The sequence below is a fragment of the Hylobates moloch genome, unplaced genomic scaffold, assembly GCF_009828535.3.
Source record: "Hylobates moloch isolate HMO894 unplaced genomic scaffold, HMol_V3 SCAFFOLD_10, whole genome shotgun sequence".
In the NCBI taxonomy this organism is placed as follows: Eukaryota; Metazoa; Chordata; class Mammalia; order Primates; family Hylobatidae; genus Hylobates; species Hylobates moloch.
Window position 1 is genome coordinate 61,879,461 of NW_026652285.1, and position 18,296 is coordinate 61,897,756.

An 18,296-nucleotide genomic window follows, 5' to 3' on the forward strand; every position below is an offset into this window, starting at 1 on the left:
GTTCCAGGTGCCGTCCATCAGCCTCTCCAGGGTGGCTTGGCTCCCACAGTCCATCTGGGGTTCTCCAGTGGCTGCTCATCCAGACACCAGTAGCCTCAGATCCAGCCACATTCCAGAGCAGCTGGCCAGGGCATGGGGAACCTTGGAGACACTCGAAGTCATTACTCAAATGAGAAAAAGTCCTGCTAAACAAGGACGGCTGTCTTTTCATCTTAGTGAGCTGATAATCCAAATGCCTTAAAAGGAATATCAAAAACTAATGAATTCTACTGGAGAGATGAGGGCTCCTCAATCTCAGACTGGTCAGACAACCTTGGTTTGTTTATTCAATGTAGCCATGCACTCTGAATTGATCCAGTTTTCTTTTTTTTTTTTAAATCAGAGAAGAGTAAGAAATCCAACATTCAGCCACTCTGCTATGATGAGTTTCTCAGCACATGTCCTAGCCCCAGATAGGGCAAATTAAAAGTAATAAGGATATAGCATTTTGCACTCATCAGATTTGTGGGAATTTAAAAGTCTAAAAATGCCAATTGTTGAAAAAAAGGAGACCTCATATACTACCCGTGGAATTATAAAGTAAAATGACCATTTCAGAAAAGTTGAGGATGTCCAAAACAGTGATTTGGCCTCCAGGTACATACCCTAGGGAAATTCTTGGACGAGAGCACAAAAAAAAATACAAAATATTTACTGATGACTTTTCTTAGCAGACATTTTTTGAGCATCTACTGTGCAGAAGGCCCTGCCCTAGGATCTAGGGAGAGTTTCAGTGGACACTGAAAATAAATTAAAAAAAATACCTCTGTAGTGGATTGAAGGGTGCTGCCCCTCAAAATTCATGCCCCCTGACCATTTGGAACCTGTGGAAAAGAGTTTTTACAGGTGTGGTTAAGTTAAGAATCTTGAGATGAGATTATCCTGGATTAGGGAGGGCTCTAAATCCAAGGACAAGTGTCCTTATAATAGATAAGAAGAGGGGCCCAAACACATAGGAAGGGGAGGCAGAGAGAGGAGTGATGCTGCCACAAGCCAAAGAATGGCTGGGCCACCAGAAGCTGGAAGGAGTCTCCCCTAGAGCATGGCTCTGCTGTTGCCTGACTTCAGACTCCTGGCTTCTGGAATGGTGAAAGAATCAATTTCTGTTGTTTCAGGCCACCTAGTTTGTGACATTTTATTATAACAGCCCTAGGAAATGAACACAGCAAGGAAGGCAATGTAAAACAAAGAAGGTGGAAGATGGTGGTGGAGGACATGGTGGAGGATGGTGGTAGAGGATGGTGGCATAGGACGTGGTGGAAGATGGTGGTGGAGGACGGTGGTGGAGGACACAGTGGAGGATGGCGGTGGAGGACATGGTGGAGGACGGTGGTAGAGGATGGTGGCACAGGATGTGGTGGAGGATGGTGGTGGAGGATGGTCGTAGAAGATGTGGTGTAGGATGTGGTGGAGGACAGTGGTGTAGAACATGGTGGAGGACGGTGGTGGAGGATGGTGGTGCAGGACGTGGTGGAGGACAGTGGTAGAGGATGGTGGTGTAGGATGTGGTGGAGGACAGTGGTGGAGGACGTGGTGGAGGATGGTGGTGGAGGATGGTGGTGGAGGACATGGTGGAGGACAGTGGTGAAGGATGTGGTGGAGGATGGTGGTGGAGGACGTGGTGGAGGGCAGTGGTGAAGGATGTGGTGGAGGACAGTGTTGGAGGACATGGTGGATGATGTAGTGGAGGACAGTGGTGTAGAATAGGATGGTGGTGTAGGATGTGGTGAGGACGGTGTTGGAGGACATGGTGGATGATGTAGTGGAGGACAGTGGTGTAGAATGTGGTGGAGGGCAGTGGTGTGGTAGAGGACGTGGTGTAGGACAGTGGTGGAGGATGATGGTGGAGGACGTGGTAGAGGACGTGGTGGAGGATGGTGGTGGAAGACGTGCTGGAAGACGCTTGGTGTAGGATGGTACACAGGATGATCAGGGGAGGCGGCCCCAGAGGCGGCACTGGAGAAGATACCTGAAGCGAGTCAGGGAAAGAAGTCCAGGAAGGCCGGTGGTAGAAGGCCAGGCACAGGGCCTAGGAGGCAAGAGCTTGCTTGTCATGGTCAGGGTCAAGGAAGACCCAGAAGCCAGTGTAGCTGGAGTGGCAGGGAGAGGGGATCATAGGAAGTGAGACGGGATGGAGTGGGAGTGAGCTCACAGAGGGTCCTGTGGGTGTTGGGGGAATGGGACATTTTATTTGGAGTGAGCAGAGGAGGAACAAGATTGCATTATTTTAAAAGGATCCTTCTGGCTGCCACGTGGACAAAAAACTTTAGAGTGGAAGAGCGGGCACAGAGTGACTGACGATTAATTATGGAGCCTGTCAGGGGGCAGCAGGGCAGTGGCAAGAACTGGTAAGATGGAAGGCTTTGCCGGCAGGTGCAGGTAAAGGAAAGAAGGCAGAGAACTGGGGAAGTTGGGGAGGGGTTGCTGTTGATAGAGACCAGCAGGTGCTCTGCAGGAGGAAAGTGCTGGACCTATCTGTGTCTGCCTATGTTTGAGAGGCCTGTGAGACTCCCAAGTGGAGATACAGAGCTGGCTTTCAGGCAGAGGCCAGGGCTGGAAAAATATGTTCAGCATTCTCAGCCCAGGCATGGTATGTAAAGCACAGAGCCTGGCTTTGTTTGTAAAAACACTGCTCATAATAGCCAAATGTGGGAAACATCCATCCATCAGAAAATTCACCTCCTGCCAGTGTCATTCGATGGCATATTTAACCACCTGGTTAAAAAAAATAAGCCATTGCTTTCACTCATTATACACTTGAGGCTTTGTTGTCAAGGGAAAGAAAAGTTAGAAGCAGTGCTGTGTTACTTCCACCAATGAGTTCAAAATATTTAAGGCCTCTTTTAGAAAGTCACCTCTTGGGGCCTACAGCAGTCCAGGGCCAAAGGAAACAGAAACTCCTTTTGTTGAAACCACCATATTCGAGAAGCCCAGAAGAGGCAAGCTTGGCTGTGTGAAGCATCGTCTTCCCCATGTGGGCTTCCCACTCAAGCCCACTCACTCCTAAGACCTCCTGTTCTTCAGAAAATCTTGGGAAAAGAGCAGCAAGATGTCTTAGGAGCCGCTGTTCAGGCTGGATACATAGGCTTCTCTCCCATTGGGTCAGCAGCACCTAAGCATAGTCATCACGGTTTATCCGAGGTTTGTGCCTTCCACAGTTTCAGTTACCCATGGTCAACCTCAGTCAAAAAACACTAAATGGAAAATTTCTGAAATGTACAATTCATAAGTTTTAAATTGCACGCCATTCTGAGTGAGTAGTGTGATGGAATCTCATGCCATCCTGTCCAGTCCCTCTCAGGACGTGAATCCTCACTCTGTCCCAAGTATTCGCACTGCATATCCTACCTGCCTGGTACACACAGTAGCTGACTCTGTTATCAGATCAAAAAAACATAGTATGTGTAGGATTTGGTGCTATTTGTGGTTCCAGGCATCCACTGGGGGACTTGGATGGAACATACCCCTGCAGATAAGGGGGAACTACTATATAGGAAACAACTTTCCATGTCTCGGTCCAGGGAGTACCAGAGGGCGCCTGATCAGGGATACTATTACAATTATAAAGTATACGAATTACATGCCTTCTGTAGGCAGTCGTATGCCTAATTTGAGCATCATTTGGTAGCTACTTTTGTGACCTAAACAGTCCATTTGGAACTGTCTAATATATACATAAGGTTGCAGGGCATAGGAGTCACCCAGTAGTAATGAAAGTTCCAATGTAAAAAGAAAATGATATGTTAGAATTTAGCAAAATCTGACTTTTTTGGGAATTGCATCCCTACAGGTGCCAGTAGTCTTCGCCTAGGCCTCCTACGGTCCTGACTTTTAGCTATAATTTACCAACCTTGTGAAACACGGCTCATTTTCCACCCTTATCTCTTTGAGATGGTGGTGGTGGTGGTTACCATCCAACTTAATGACTTGGGTCAGGAACCTTTTGTCCTTTCATTGGATTAACTATAGAAGCCATGGATTCTTGATACCAGAGAGACAAATATAGATTCTCATTAGGATTATTCTAGATTAACCACAAACACATACAAGAATATAGAAGCAAGAATCAGCACGGAAAAAGACAAACAGTAACAGCATCGAGGGACTTGAACCCGTAACTGTAAAATTTTACAGAAGACTTTCTGGGATGCGTTCTGTGCCTGATGGTCTTTAGGGGCTGTGCCTGCAGCCACAACATTACAAGGTCTGCTCATACACAGAGGTCTAGAAGCCCCAGTGTGGGGACTTGGACATTTAAGAGCCCAAATAAGAACATTCACACCCAGAATTTCTTGCCACTCTGCCCAGTGGTAGAGGCCAGTCTTCCTAAATTAACCCCTCTACATGGTGTAGGGGAGGAAGAAAGAAAACAGAGCAGTTGGGAGAAAGCCCTGCCACTGGCTCCTTCATGGAGGAAGTCATCCTGGTAAGGACACTGAAGAGATGGAGCAGAACATGCTCACAGCTGGGCTGCTGGAGGGATGCAGCTAGATCCACCCTCCCTGCCACACTGTCATCCGGTAGGCTGGGCCTCCTCATACATGGTGAAAGGAGGGTTGAGGGGTAAAGATGGCTGCAAATTCCTTGACATTCTTTCCTTGAAGGGTACATGTGGCTTCCTTCCCCTTGAGTCTGAGCTGGCTGTGACAGTTTTGTTTTGTTTTGTTTTTGAGACGGAGTCTTGCTCTGTCGCCAGGCTGGAGTGCAGTGGTGCAATCTTGGCTCACTGCAACCTCTGTGTCCCAGGTTCAAGCGATTCTCCTGCCTCAGCCTCCCAAGTAGCTAGGACTATAGGTGCGCACCACCACGCCTGGCTAATTTTTGTATTTTTAGTAGGGATGGGGTTTCACCATGTCAGCCAGGCTGGTTTCGATCTTCTGACCTCGTGATCTGCCCACCTCGGCCTCCCAAAGTGTTGGGATTACAGACGTGAGCCACTGCAGCTGGCTGACAGCTGTGACTAGTAAATCTATGGTAGAAGCAAAGCTTAGCCTGGCCCTTCAGAGCACTGGACACATCTACTCTGGGTCTCAGGGAACCTAGAGCTGCCATACAGAAAGCCCTACTTCCCAGAGGGATGAAGGGGCCACTCGGAGAGTCTCTGAGACTCCATGGAGAGGGCTGAGCCTCTAGTCATCCTTGCCAAGGGCCCAGGTGTGGAAGCGAAGCCAATTTGGACCTCCTAGACCAGCCCAGACTCTCTAGCTAAAGGCCACTTGATGACTCCTGTCGATGCCACTTGGGCAGATAAACTGACCAGCTGACACTTGCCTGAATTCCTGACCCACATTCTATTATAATAAAACGGTTGTTGTTAAGCTGCTAAGCTTGAAGTAGTTTGTTACAGGCAATAGATAGGTGGGAATACAGAGTGAGTATCTCCCACTAACTGTCTCAAATAAAGGGCCTGTCCTAGTCAGCTGGGACTGCTGTAACAACACCACAGGCTGGGTGACTTCAACAACAGACATTTGTTTCTCACAGTTCTGGAGGCTGGAAGGTGCCAGCAGACTTGGTGTCTACTGAGGGCCCTCTTCCTGGTTTGCAGACGGCGCTTTCTTGCTGTGTCCTCACGTGGGTGGAAGAGGGTGAGGGAGCTCTCTGAGGTCTCTTTGACAAGAGCACCAAACCCATTCATAAGGCTTCCCCCTCATGACCTAATGACCTCCCAAAGACATCACCTTCAATTGGGGCCTTTAATTAATGAAATACCATCACATTGGGGGCTTCTATTTTAACATGTAAATTTGGGGGTGAAGTGAATATTCAGTCCATAAGAGGGCCCCTGTGTTGGTGGTGCCCTCAAGCACCAAAAATGGTGGAGATCCTTTTCTGCATCACAGGTCTGGCACTTGTCTTCACAGTATCACCACACGCAAACCTGAGAGCGTCTGGTGAGGCAGCCATGGGACATGTGGAATCGATCCTGATTCCCATGTCACTGGACAGGAACTGTATTGTGGGCAGAAAGTACTCTTGGTTTGCCCCTGAGAAATGAAGTCAATGAGTCAGGGCTAAACTCCTTCAAGATCTGGACCTAAGCCTTATTTCCCAGCCGTGGCGGTACCTTGGAATCACCTGAAGAGCTTTTAGAAAATTTTATGGTCTGGGCCCCACTCTCTGAGGCCTGAGCATTGAGATTTTTTTAAGCTCCCCAGGCAGTGGTGTGGGGGATGGTTCTCCATAAAGCTGCATCATGGATCAGTTCATCTGTTCCGTATGGGCTATCTTAAAAATATGTCCAAGATATAGCATTGGAGGGTAAGGTAGCAAAACAGAATATTAGGATTTCATCTGTATGAAAATATTAAAAAAGAGAGGGTATGTCTATGGATAAACATTATGCAAAGCAAACTAGAAAATCTTAGTTGGTACCTGGGGTAGGGGGGTAGTGGAAGGAAGTGCTGTTTTGTGCTGTTATTAATTCCATTTATTATTTCATCAATGAGTTTTAAATTGCAGCTGTGGTGTGGTGCATCAATAGCTGCCTGGAACTCCAGGGTAGTGCACCTTGGTCAGTCCCACCCACCCCAGGCATGCTACCATCCAATAGGTTTTGGTTTTATCAATGACTTCCCCCATCCAGCCTGTGCCTGAAGACTTAGAAGCGGAAAGGGTTAAGCAGACAGCACCTGAGCTCAGACACTGGCCTCTAGGGCTGGCAGGGCAGAGTGAAGTAGCTAGGGGTGGCTTAGTGGGCACTGGGCACACACCAGGAACTGAAGCTGGGCAGGAGGACAGGCAGCAGGTGGTCTTCCAGGAGTAACTGAGGCCACTGTCAGAATATGGGCAGGGGCTGTTTGTGTGTAAATCAATTGTACCAAACCAGCTCTCTGGATACAGGTGTGTGTTTGGTGGTCAGAGAGGTCCAGTACCTCCTAACTCAGCCAGGCGATCTACAACCCTTGCAAACCTCATTCATCCTTAGTGATACAAGATGGCACTGCTCATTTGTTGGGAGGGGGCTGAGATAATGAGGACCAGATCGTATGGAATGTGAAATCTGGCTGTACACAAATGAAAGATTACAGGGGTCAAGCACTGCTTACCTCTGCGATTAACAGGGTCCTTAGCCACATATGCAACATAGTCAGTTGTGTCCTGTTAAAGAAAAAAGAGATGTCTATATCACTAATCACAAGTGAGAGACCATACAGTCAGGGACACAGGGCACAAACTAGTGAGCTTAGAAGGACTCAACCACCAAACAGCTAAATAATCAAATGCTGCCTAAGAAACAGCCCACAGAGGACTCAAGCCATATAATGTGGGTAGCAACCACCCAGAGGTCTCACATTGCAGACTTCGACTCAGCAGGTCTGGGGTAGGGTCTGAGGTCCTGCACTTCTAACCAGCTCCCATGTATACCGAGGCTGCAGTGTCTCAGTATCCCACGGGAGCTGGTTAGAAGTCCACTCACACTTTGAGCAGCAAGGAGAAAAGGCATGTTAGATTGCCTGAGAAGCTTTAAAAACACTGATACCTGCGTCCCAACGTGCAGATAATCCCATTTAATTGGTTTGGATGTGAGGCCGGTGCATTAGTTTTTAGATGCTCCCTAGACGACTGTAATGTGAACCACAAGTCAAGAACCACTGCTCTCAGCTTTGTCTATACCAGTGGTTCTCCAATTTGAGCTGGTATCAGAATCCCCTGCAGTGCTTGTTAAAATAGAACACTGAGCCATACCCCTGAGTTTCCAATTTGGTAGTAGTTCTGGGGTAAGGGCTCAAAATTTGCATTTCTGACAAGTTTCTAGCTGCTGCTGCTCTGGGGGCCACACTCTGAGAACCGCTAGGCTAGAAGAAAACCAGAGTGGATGTTCAAAGGCTGACTGCAAATGCTGCCTTCATGGTGGATGAGATATAATGGTTATTTTCTTCTTGGACATAAGTAATGATCTTAATACTTTAATATGTTTTAAAAATATGAGCTCTATTGAGAAGTCTCATCCTTCTGTATGAAATGTGAGTTTCTTTGCCTGCCTTCTCATATAATCAGTGCATAGGGAAAATGATGACCTCAAAAGTAGACCACGGCAAACACGTGCATTTTAATTCATAAACAAATAAGCAGAGAAACCAATAATTATCTTAACTCTTGAAAGCAGAAAAGACTCCTCTGCAAAGCTGATATTTTCAACGTTCAAGATTCCATGGGGCAACTGGTAAAAGTCTACCCCATTTTGGCAGACATTTCCCACATGTCATTGCTTTCAAGGGCTTCCAGGTTATTGATACGCTCCCAATGTTGCCAGCACCTAAAAGGCTCTGTCGTGACTTGCTCCACTGTTTTCTCTATGGGCAAAGGAGACATCCCCTTCTCTCTCAACAGTGCCCCACAAAAGCTCTCCAAGGAGAGAGAGATGAGGGAGAGAGTGAGTATGGGGCGGCCATGTCACTGTTGTGGGACATCTGCTGTAGGTTCAGGTGGGTGGTGCTGGGCACTTCTCCACACCCCATCCCGCTGGATCTTACACAGCCCAACAAGACCACACCAGTGTAGAATTCTTCCGGCAGCTTTTGAGACAATGGTGTTGCTTCCCCGGTCATTCTGCAGGGTGTGGCTCAACTAAGCTGTTTTCTTTTCTGCTCAGGACACTGTTCCCTGGTGTATTCACAGGCTGACTAGGGAAGGGAAGTGAAAGATCATCCACCTGGTCAAACTGGCTTTTGGTCATTTCCATCAAGGAGGATCCAGTCAGAATCTGAAGTTATCGGCAAAAACAAGGATGACAGCTTGTAATCATAGAGGAGGATCCAGTCAGAATCTGAAGTTATCGGCAAAAACAAGGATGACAGCTTGTAATCATAGATACTTCCTGAACTCACAAGACATGAATGTCAGAAGGATCCTTAGAGAGCATCTAAGACAGCACTAGATTTCAAGCTGAAATTCATAGAACCCTAGGATTGGACAGGTGTCTTCTCCAGTGTTTGAGGTGTCACCAGCATTAAAAAAAAATTTTATGTTCATTTCCATGATTATCTTAAAATTAATATAAGAGTAACTGGGATCATTTAGATGACCACTGTGTTATCAAGTTCGGCACACAACTTCAATGCCAGGATTTGCAGCTGGATTTCCAACATTATGATTGCTAGGTTTTCAAAGAATTAGAAAGAAAAGGACACAGGGTAGATTTCTCTGCCAACATAAAGCAAATTGACATTATATTTGTACGTGATGTACAACTGAAGTTTTTGCTTGAAGAGAAGAAATTAGTGGAAGAATTGAGTCATCCAGGTGCCCATGGTAATGAAGAGACATTGAACTTAAAAAATTCTGCCCCGTGGTGGCCAGGCCAGCATCACATTCAGAATGGAGATTTAGTTTCAGTGAACTTTGTCCATCATAGCAAAGTAATATTACATTGAATGTCATTGGCCTTACAATGTTTACTTGTATTTAACTTTCAAATTTAAGTAGGGGTTAGAGTTAAATAAAAAGTATAAATATAAGAAGTTTATTTTTAATTTATTTTTGCACATATTCAGGTAACAAAATTTGAGTCAGCATTAGTAATGAATACAAGGAATATATATTTGTTTACATTCTTACTCTGACTCAAAGTTGGGGAAGGAGGGAGAATAGAGAGACATAATATGTCCCTGTCTCTCAGATGGTCAATGGCCAAGCTTTTCTGATGCCAATATTGATCCTTTTCTGGTGGAGCAGGCAAATATATTACCATCCAAAACAATATTCCTGTCATCAGGAAGCACACTAAGTTCCAAAGACAGAGCTGCGAAGGGCTGTTCTGCATCTATTCTATACCTGTTCCCACTCCCCAAGACCCCCTGTGCCTGGCCATTGTTCTGGCATTCTTGTGGTGGTCTTTTAACACTGCTAATTACAGTAGATTATAATCACAGCATGCCCTTTTTAGAGAGGAATTAATGAAGTTTTCTAGTCTATCTTGTTTGCTATTTCAAAATACCATTTTCCTACTGGGTAAACCAAGGCACTAAGCAATAAGTGACATGTACACTTAGCAGGAGAACAAGGACTAGAACATAGAATTGTCAGCTTTATTAAAAATGTCTACCAATTATAATGGGCTAAATTCATGTTTACAAATCAACTTGGAATGTAATCTCATGCACAATATAAAATGCATTTGGATTGGTTAAAATAGAAAGTAACTAGGCTTCCTGTCCTGTGTTATGACATTTTATAAACCAGAAAAAAGAAATCACAGAAAATATAAAAGGTTGTGGATTACTTTAAGGATTACTAAATATTTCCATTTTTTTTTTTAATAAGATGTGATGAGGAAATCCGAAAAAAATTTATAGTCCTATGTGCATCCTGAAAATAGAATAGTTTTAACACAAACCAATGTAATTGGCTCCCAACGATCTAGATATGTGTGTCTTCACTCATAATATCAACATTAAGACAGGTTTAAGAAAAGCCCTTGAAGGAAGCTGTTAATGCAGATGTACAAGACATCTGCCTTTTATATGTCAAACTGGGTTATCCTCCAAATTTAAGAAACTATGGGTCCAAACATCACAAGGGGCAAGCAATTAGACAACTACTGCAAATTAGGTAGCAAATAGGTGGACGTATACATATAGATAGCATCTGAAGAAATGCACCTTGGGCCAGGTGCAGTGGCTCATGCCTGTAATCCCAGCACTTTGGGAGGCCAAGGCGGGTGGATCACTTAAGCCCAGAGTTTGAGACCAGCCTGGGCAACACAGTGAAACCCTGTCTCTCCTAAAAATACAAAAAGTTAGCCAGGCGTGGTGGCGCGTGCCTGCAGTCCCAGCTACCCATGAGGCTGAGGTGAGAGGATTACTTAAACCCGGGAGGTCAAGGCTGCAGTGAGCTGTGATGGCGCCACTGCATTTCAGCCTGGGCGACAGAGTGAGACCCCATTGGGTGAGTTCAACTGGGGAAGACTTCCACTTTCTGAATATGCATCTCAATGAGGACTTTCATCTTACAATAAAACGTAAGAAATTATAAGGATTAGAAAGAAAGGAAAGGCATAGCAAGGGAAGGGAAGAAAAAAAAGAAGAGAAAGCCATTGTGGTTGACTTTTGACAAGAAGATCCTAAGTATGACAAAAAGGCCCAAGCCACTTGACCCTATGGAATGGCAGATCTCAGGGCTGAACAGTGCTCTGACCATCCTTTGACAATTAAATAGAGATATAAGGGCAAAGAACCATCTGTTGAGTGGGCAAATCCCTTCCCCTGCAGAGTGCCCTTGGTTCAAGGGTCTGAGATGGGGTTGCTGAGAAGCAGCAGGGCCCAAGCCTCTCCACAGCAGCTCGTGCTGGCCCAGGCAGGAGTGATGCCCAGCATGGCCATGATGCCTGCCTCTGGCAGCTGCCACAGCAGGGCAGGGAGAAGTACCACTTCCCTGTTGCTGAGATTGGTGGCCCAATTGTACTGTCCTTTGGAAATATCAAGGCTCTGGAGTGTATCTTTGACACTGCTCCTTCAATTTGGCTTCCAGTGTGCCAACAGCAATTTTCTAATCCAGTTTCCAAGGTAGAAGCGGTATGGGAAGAAAAGGTAGAAAAGTCACAGGGAAAAGTCCTTACTTGTGCTAGTAAAACACAGGGTCCTCAACTTTGAAATGAAGAGATCTTGAACCAGTAAACTTTTATGTAACATCTGAAGATTGCCTACTCATAATTTGGCTAAAGAATGCACAACAGCAATAATAACAAAAACACCACCTCTAGGACATTATTTTATATTAAAAGGCTATTGAACACCAAAAAAGTAAAAAAGACATCTTCTTAGGATATAAGATCATTTTTTCAACTGAATAAATTTAGCTCCAGGAAAAACTCACTCTATTATCCTATTTTTAAAACTTTTCTCCAAACTTTTGGAGACTTTACCCAGACGCATAAAAATTAAGATGAGAACTTTCTGGAGGGTGAGCCTTCTTCCCCCTCCCTTCTGGAAAGGGCTGACTTTGCTTTCTTCCCTTTGCCCTCTGTGCCTCGCTCCTTTGTGACCAATTTCCTGCCTGGTTTCTTTGCAGGCCCGGGCTGTCCACAGTGAGCAGCCAATTTGTGTGTGGATTCCGCCCTGCCCCAGGAGCGGGAGGTGGTTTTCTGAGTTCAACTTCGTGACAGTACAGTTTAGATGACATGGCCACTCTGAAGCTGAATGCTGACATCCTATTGTAGCATTCCTGCCCAAAGGTGGGTAGCAAATTCCCTTGTTATTCCACCTTCTTCATTAAAGATGTGAAGCAAAAATAGAACATTCTCATTCTGTTCTCGAGTCTCCCTCTTACTCTCTCTCTCTCTCTGCAACTCCCTCCTTGTTGGTAAAGCAAGCTATTAAAGGCTGCAGTATTACACTGGGAGAGAAAAATGCTGATTTTAAATGCTTATGAATAAAGCAGACTAAGTAAATTCATATTCTTCAGGCAGACTTAAAATATTAATATGGAGGTCCAATAAAAAAACAAAAAAGTAGGGCAAGAGCCGAGTGACAGCGTGAGATGCCCGTGGCAACTTTGGGGCCAGGGGGACTATTTCATCATCTCGTAAGAATGCCAGTGCCTCCAGGATTTTTAACAGCTTTTGGCTAATGAAATGAAAACTAATGGTGGGGTCCTTGTCACAGCTACCCCTAAAAATAAAATGATGGCCTAGAAGATCTTTTATGGAAATCAGGAGGGGGAAATTAGTTGCCGTCACAATTAACTTTTTTTTACAGTGTCTTGCAAGGCATATTTTTGAAGCAGGGGTCCCTTCTCAGAAATTCCCAACAAGAGCAAGAGACCAACCCCAAGGGTACTTACCGGGTCTCCCCCAGAGGCGAAGGAGATGGACCGCATGTGGTGATTCGCTATGATCTGCCAGGCCCAAAACAAGAAACAAGATGTGCTGTTATCGCCCTTTCCACATTTTGGAAAAGCAACTGTCTGTTGGCAGGCGTTACAAATTGACAATGTTTTCCTGAAAATTGGTATCTATATAAAAATAATGATTATAAAAGTAATAGCAATAGATCATATTTCACAATCTGATGGCTGCTGTCCAGCTGCTTTGCTAGAATAGTGTCCGTGAAGCCTCGCTGCAGCCTGTGATGTGGGAACTATTGTCATCCCACTTTACAGGTGAGGAGCCAGAACCCAGAGGGGTCAAGTGGCTTGCTCAAATGAAGACAGCTGGTGATTAGCAGAGCTGTGATCTAACACAGGGGGCGTATAGAGGACCCTTAACGTAAGTGACTCCATCTTAGAAAAAGACTCCATCTTACATTTCAAGAAGCAACATACCAACAGGTACCAGATGTTTGCCTAATTAATAAAGATGGCACCCAACAAGATCAGGACATAAAAAGGCAGACTCTTTTACTATCAGTCCTCACCAGAGGACTCTGGTCATAAAAAGCAGGACTTCACCAGCTTGAAACAGCCTTCTTACAGACACCGTCTTGCTGTCACTGGTGATGAGCAGCCAGCATCTGCCAACGAAGGCTCTGCCCACATCAAAGGCTCTTCCTTGCAGGATATTGTCATCCATCTGGATCAAGCCAGGACACTCTCTTTGTCCACGTCACTTGCCTCAGACTGGTTTATTAATCCCTACTCCTATCTCTTTTTCTCTTGATGTTAAATGTTACTTGGTTTGATGTGGAATGTTTAATCTGTAACATTTATATACTGATTAAGTATACTCTTATGTATGGTTTGCAATATTGACTGACCTGTGGAGTGGCGTCAGCCTGTGTGCCCACAGCTCTGATACAGAGTGAACTCCATGTAGCTCATGGTTTTTATTATTAAAATAGCATCAATAAAAGTCTGACCTTGTGGAAAGACACAAATGTGCTTGGACCTGATTATGTCTGACCTTGAGCCGCTTAGGACAGGGAGGCCCACCCCGAGGCCAGGGTCTTAACAACCATGCCTCTTCCAGAAGGAACCTGTCTCACCCACAAACCAAAACATCTCAACTTATAGATTATGTTTCCAAAAACACACTGCGGTCTCTGATACAGAATCCACAGCTAGAACGGGGGGAAATGTGGCCCATCTTCCATTTTATCCTATTTGTATCATGTGTATATAAATTAGAAAGCCAGCATCCAAGATTCCAACTCGGCGCCATCTAAAGCACTCTTGTAATTTATCAATGTAAAATCCAGAGCAGACAATCCATGTTAATTTTAAAATGGGAAATTTCCATTAGCTTTATAAACTGCAGCGTACAGTGGAAGTTAGTAGACACTGAGTAAATTAGAAGCTGCCCTAAATTTAAAAAGCTACATAAGTCTTCCATGCTAATTTTATCTTTTTAAAGACAATGTAATGACATTGAAGTAAATTTCCAGAGGTGAGAACAGAGCTCATCTCTATCCCAACATAACCAGGTTTAGTTCTGCAGAGTCCCCTCGGGCCCTTGTCCTCGGGCAGGCAGTCAGAATTTATATAGCTATAATCATACGTCCCAGGGATTTGTCCAAACATGCTCCTGTGAAACTTGAAATAAAATATAATTGAATTATAATAGAAAATAAGATAGTTTTAAATGCCTACTTCGGTTATTGGCACTTACAACACCTCAGGATCTAGAAACCCCTGAGTACATAAGTGAATAGAAAATGCGGCTGGCTACAGAGGCTGCACCCAAGCCCCAGCTGAGTTAAACTAAAAATAGTGGCCTTGCAGCCTCTGGAATCTTCCCTCTGGCGCAAAGGTAGAGGGCTCCTAAGAGAATAATGAGGAAATAGCAATCACCAGGAAATGATAAACTATGGCTCCCAAAATTTTACATTTTTGCTTATTTAATTTTTGCTTATAAGGCAGGTCTAAAACTGGAGTTTGGAAATTAAATTGGATACTATGATTTGGAAAAAAAAATGAAAGTCATATTTGGTCGACATGATGTGTGAGACTTATTGTGTGATTGTATGTTATCTCTTTGGGTAAGACAGAAATTGAAAACCAGGGTAAGAAAATTAGAGCTAATTGACCTAAATCACATGTTTTGCCCTGAGGGTGTTGCATCTCATTTCCACGTGGAACTCTGTAGAGGGGAGCAGCTGTTGTCTTGCTGCTGTCTCACTGGATGGAGAAGGGAGTGTCTAGCCAGGCTGTTCTCAATTTGCTACGGTTGGGCCCAAAAGTCAGCTGGAAGGGAGAGTCAGAACCCTGTGTGCTTGCCCCCCACCCAAACTTCACACACTCATCAACCAAACTACCAGTCCCCTGGGTGTCCAAAATCTGCCACTTTGCCCCATCTGCCCAAACCAAGGGCAGGAAAACATGAACTGGACACTTGCTTCGGCTGCCATGTTCCAGGACAGAGAGGGCCAGCCCAGTCTCATCCCACTGCTCTTAGTTTGTTTTCTATTTTACTGAGGTGGGAGAGGAGTTCAGGGAGAAGATCCCACAGATTTAAGAAGTCTGAGGACCAAACAAAAGGTCCAGGAGACATAGGAAAGGAACAGCTCCGGGCATGAAGGAGAGTGCAGCAGTGAGCCCAGCCAACAAGCCTTCATGAACAGCTCAGTCTCGGACCATGCCAGAGAAAGACTGAGCCTACTGAATATTCAGAATCCACAACCTCCAGAGCTAGTGAACAAGTCCCTCAGACAAGTTAAGATAAAAAGACACAAGGAATTATCAGTCCTGTGAGAACAAAAGGAGGCAGTGAGAAGTGGTATCTAGTTATGTCAACACAAAGCCTGGGTTTAGCTTCCCATTTCTGTGCTACTTCTAGGATTTATTTCAACATCTTGGGTGGCAGGTGGAGGAATAGATGAAGCTGGAGATGCTGCTCACTAACCTGGGGAATATGGAAGTCAATCAATAGAAATTTGTATAGTAACATAAAGGTCACTGCGGGCATCCCTGGTGACAATGTCAGAATCAGGCAGAGTATTATATAGAGAGGTCCCATTTGAGCTCCAGCTCCTACTGCCAGCTCCAGAAGCTGAGCCGGGGCAGAGCAAGGGAGGAGAGTCCACACTCCACACCCCCCTGGATACTGCTCAAGCATTTCACCTCCTGCGCCTCATTTGACCTTCTGAAGTGCCTTGTTGGTAGCTAAAATAGCTACTCAAACACCTATTTTTCCAGGTAAAGAAATTAATGATGACTAGATCAGAGAAGTCTAAAAGAGAGACACTGTGCAGGAATGCAACCATCTGCAATAAAATTAGCCTTAATTAACACTGTGGCTGTGGTGTCTCAGTCAGCTCCAAATTCACTCCACGTTGGCTATTCCACAGACAACACCACTTTTTATTACCCCTACAACACTATCTACCACAAGATGCTCCAAAACAATGAGCCACTAAAGGAAAAAAAAAATCACCAATTAGTCCATGACATGCAGTCCACTTCAAAGGTAATAAAATAAAATATGGCCTGTAAAACCAATTAAATATGGTGTAAAAGAAAAAAATAACGGCAAGGACATTAAGAAGAGACTTTGCACACCCATCATTTTTTTTTTACATTGCAAGTAAACCAATGATTTCATGCATTATCCTCCAAAGAAACAAAAAGCAGAATTAAAGAGAGCCAATTTCATTTATCATTCTCTTGGTGATCCTTCAAAGTGGCCAAAGTTCATACTTTAGTAAAAATTTGACACAAACATATGCTATGTGAGCTCAGTAAAGCTGCAAGGAAGAAGACTGCGAAACACTCATCACCTGGGGCTGTGGGCAGGGACAGGGGATCTGAGCACCCACGTACCTGTTTGGAGTCCGGAGTTCGCAGGTTCAGACTGGCCGTGGAGATGGTCAGAGAGATGCTCATTCCCGCAAACTGGAGGTTGCTCTTTCCCAAGATGCTGGACAGCATTTTGCTCGGAGGCTGTGAAATTAAAGAGCGTTATTTAGCTGTTTTATTTCCATCTCAAAGAGTGGGGATGTGGATGCTCACCATACCCCCAAACTTTCACTAACTCTTCCTCCCTCTTTAGGCATAGGAAGACAAAATGCGAAATGAGTAAGCTGGGAGTAGGGGGATCCAAAGCTAATATGCAAATTTTAGAATGTGCAACATGCAAATTATAAACCATGTAATATGCAAATGCTGAGGTGAGAACTCTTGCAGGCCGGCAGAGGCATCAGTCTTCCAGGCCTTTTCTCTGGCCCTATTGGGAAGTGTCTCATGGGGAAGTCCTCATATGTAAACCTGGGGAAATTCCATTGCATTTTGCAGGCTCAGCAACCTGGTATCCTCACACCTACTTCAGAGAAAGAGTCAAACTAACTTACAGGAAGGCTAAAGCAGTCCAGCTCTAGGGGATTATAAGAATCCCAGAGAGCTGCAAGGATGTTCACGGCCAAAGGGAACAGACTACAAATTTTTTGGAGCAAACACTCTCCCTGGTCAAGGTTCTCATGGACTGTCCTCTTAGAAACCCATGGGCCTGGAGCCAGCACAGGGATAGATAGACATGGCCTGGCTGTAACTGGTGTACCCATTGCCCTGTCAGAAATGTCCTTACAGGGGACTGACAGCTGTGTTTTGGGGCTGGGGACCTTCTTCTTAGGTACCTGGGTGGGCAATGCCCTTTGGTACCAACCCATCCTTTCTTTTTGGATTAGAACACTCTCTCTTTTGATATGCTAATTAGTTCCTAACCAGGTGCACACCCTTTTTAATCTCCTGAAGGAGCTATTTAAAAACAGAGATGCTGAGGCCCCACCCATGAGATTCTGGGTGGAGCCAAGAAATGGGCATTACTTCCACCAAGAGAACCATGAGGATGCCCCAGGATGAGCTGGGACCTGGAAGATGAGATTCCCCTTCTCTATTCTCAGTCGCCGTCCTAGTTCCTGTAGTGGAGGCTCTGGAGCCTTACTTGGTTCCCCATGGACTGGCCAGAACACAGGCTGGCACATCTGAGTCTTCATTCAGAGTTCTCTTCCAAAACCCAGCTGCCCTGTGGGTGCATGAAAGTCCCCACCTCTGAAGACGGAAACAGGCTTGAGCCTGGGATCAGCAGAGCCACACATGCAGCTGCCCAGATGATCTGGAATCAGGAATGTGCAGCCTCAGGGCAGATTCAAAGGTTCTTTGAAGGATGCTTTCTCCACAATTCAGGTTAGGCATAGAAAAGCCTTGATTGTGGATTTAGCTGAGTATTCACCAGACAACTTAACTGAAGAGGTTTTCATGGTTTCTCCTAATCCAGGCTTTTTTTTGTTTTTCCTTCTGGCTCAAATATCTTCAGGATGAAAAGTCCTGGTGCAGTGTTTGAACATGCAGCCTGTGTAGCTCAGCCCTCTGAGCTTGCTCTCAGACAA

At 45.1% G+C, this 18,296-nt stretch overlaps 1 protein-coding gene across 2 annotated transcripts in view; it reads right to left on the minus strand.

The window, feature by feature from the left end:
• Nucleotides 1–18,296, minus strand: part of SHC3 (SHC adaptor protein 3) — a 172,717-nt gene that overhangs the window by 52,236 nt on the left and 102,185 nt on the right. For both annotated transcript variants that reach the window (XM_032164473.2, XM_032164472.2), the window contains exons 4-6: nt 16,735–16,854; nt 12,823–12,876; nt 7,089–7,140 (exon numbers count right to left, since the gene is read on the minus strand). In XM_032164473.2, coding sequence (XP_032020364.1) covers nt 7,089–7,140; nt 12,823–12,876; nt 16,735–16,854 — 226 coding nt within the window. The remainder of the gene's footprint in view (nt 1–7,088; nt 7,141–12,822; nt 12,877–16,734; nt 16,855–18,296) is intronic.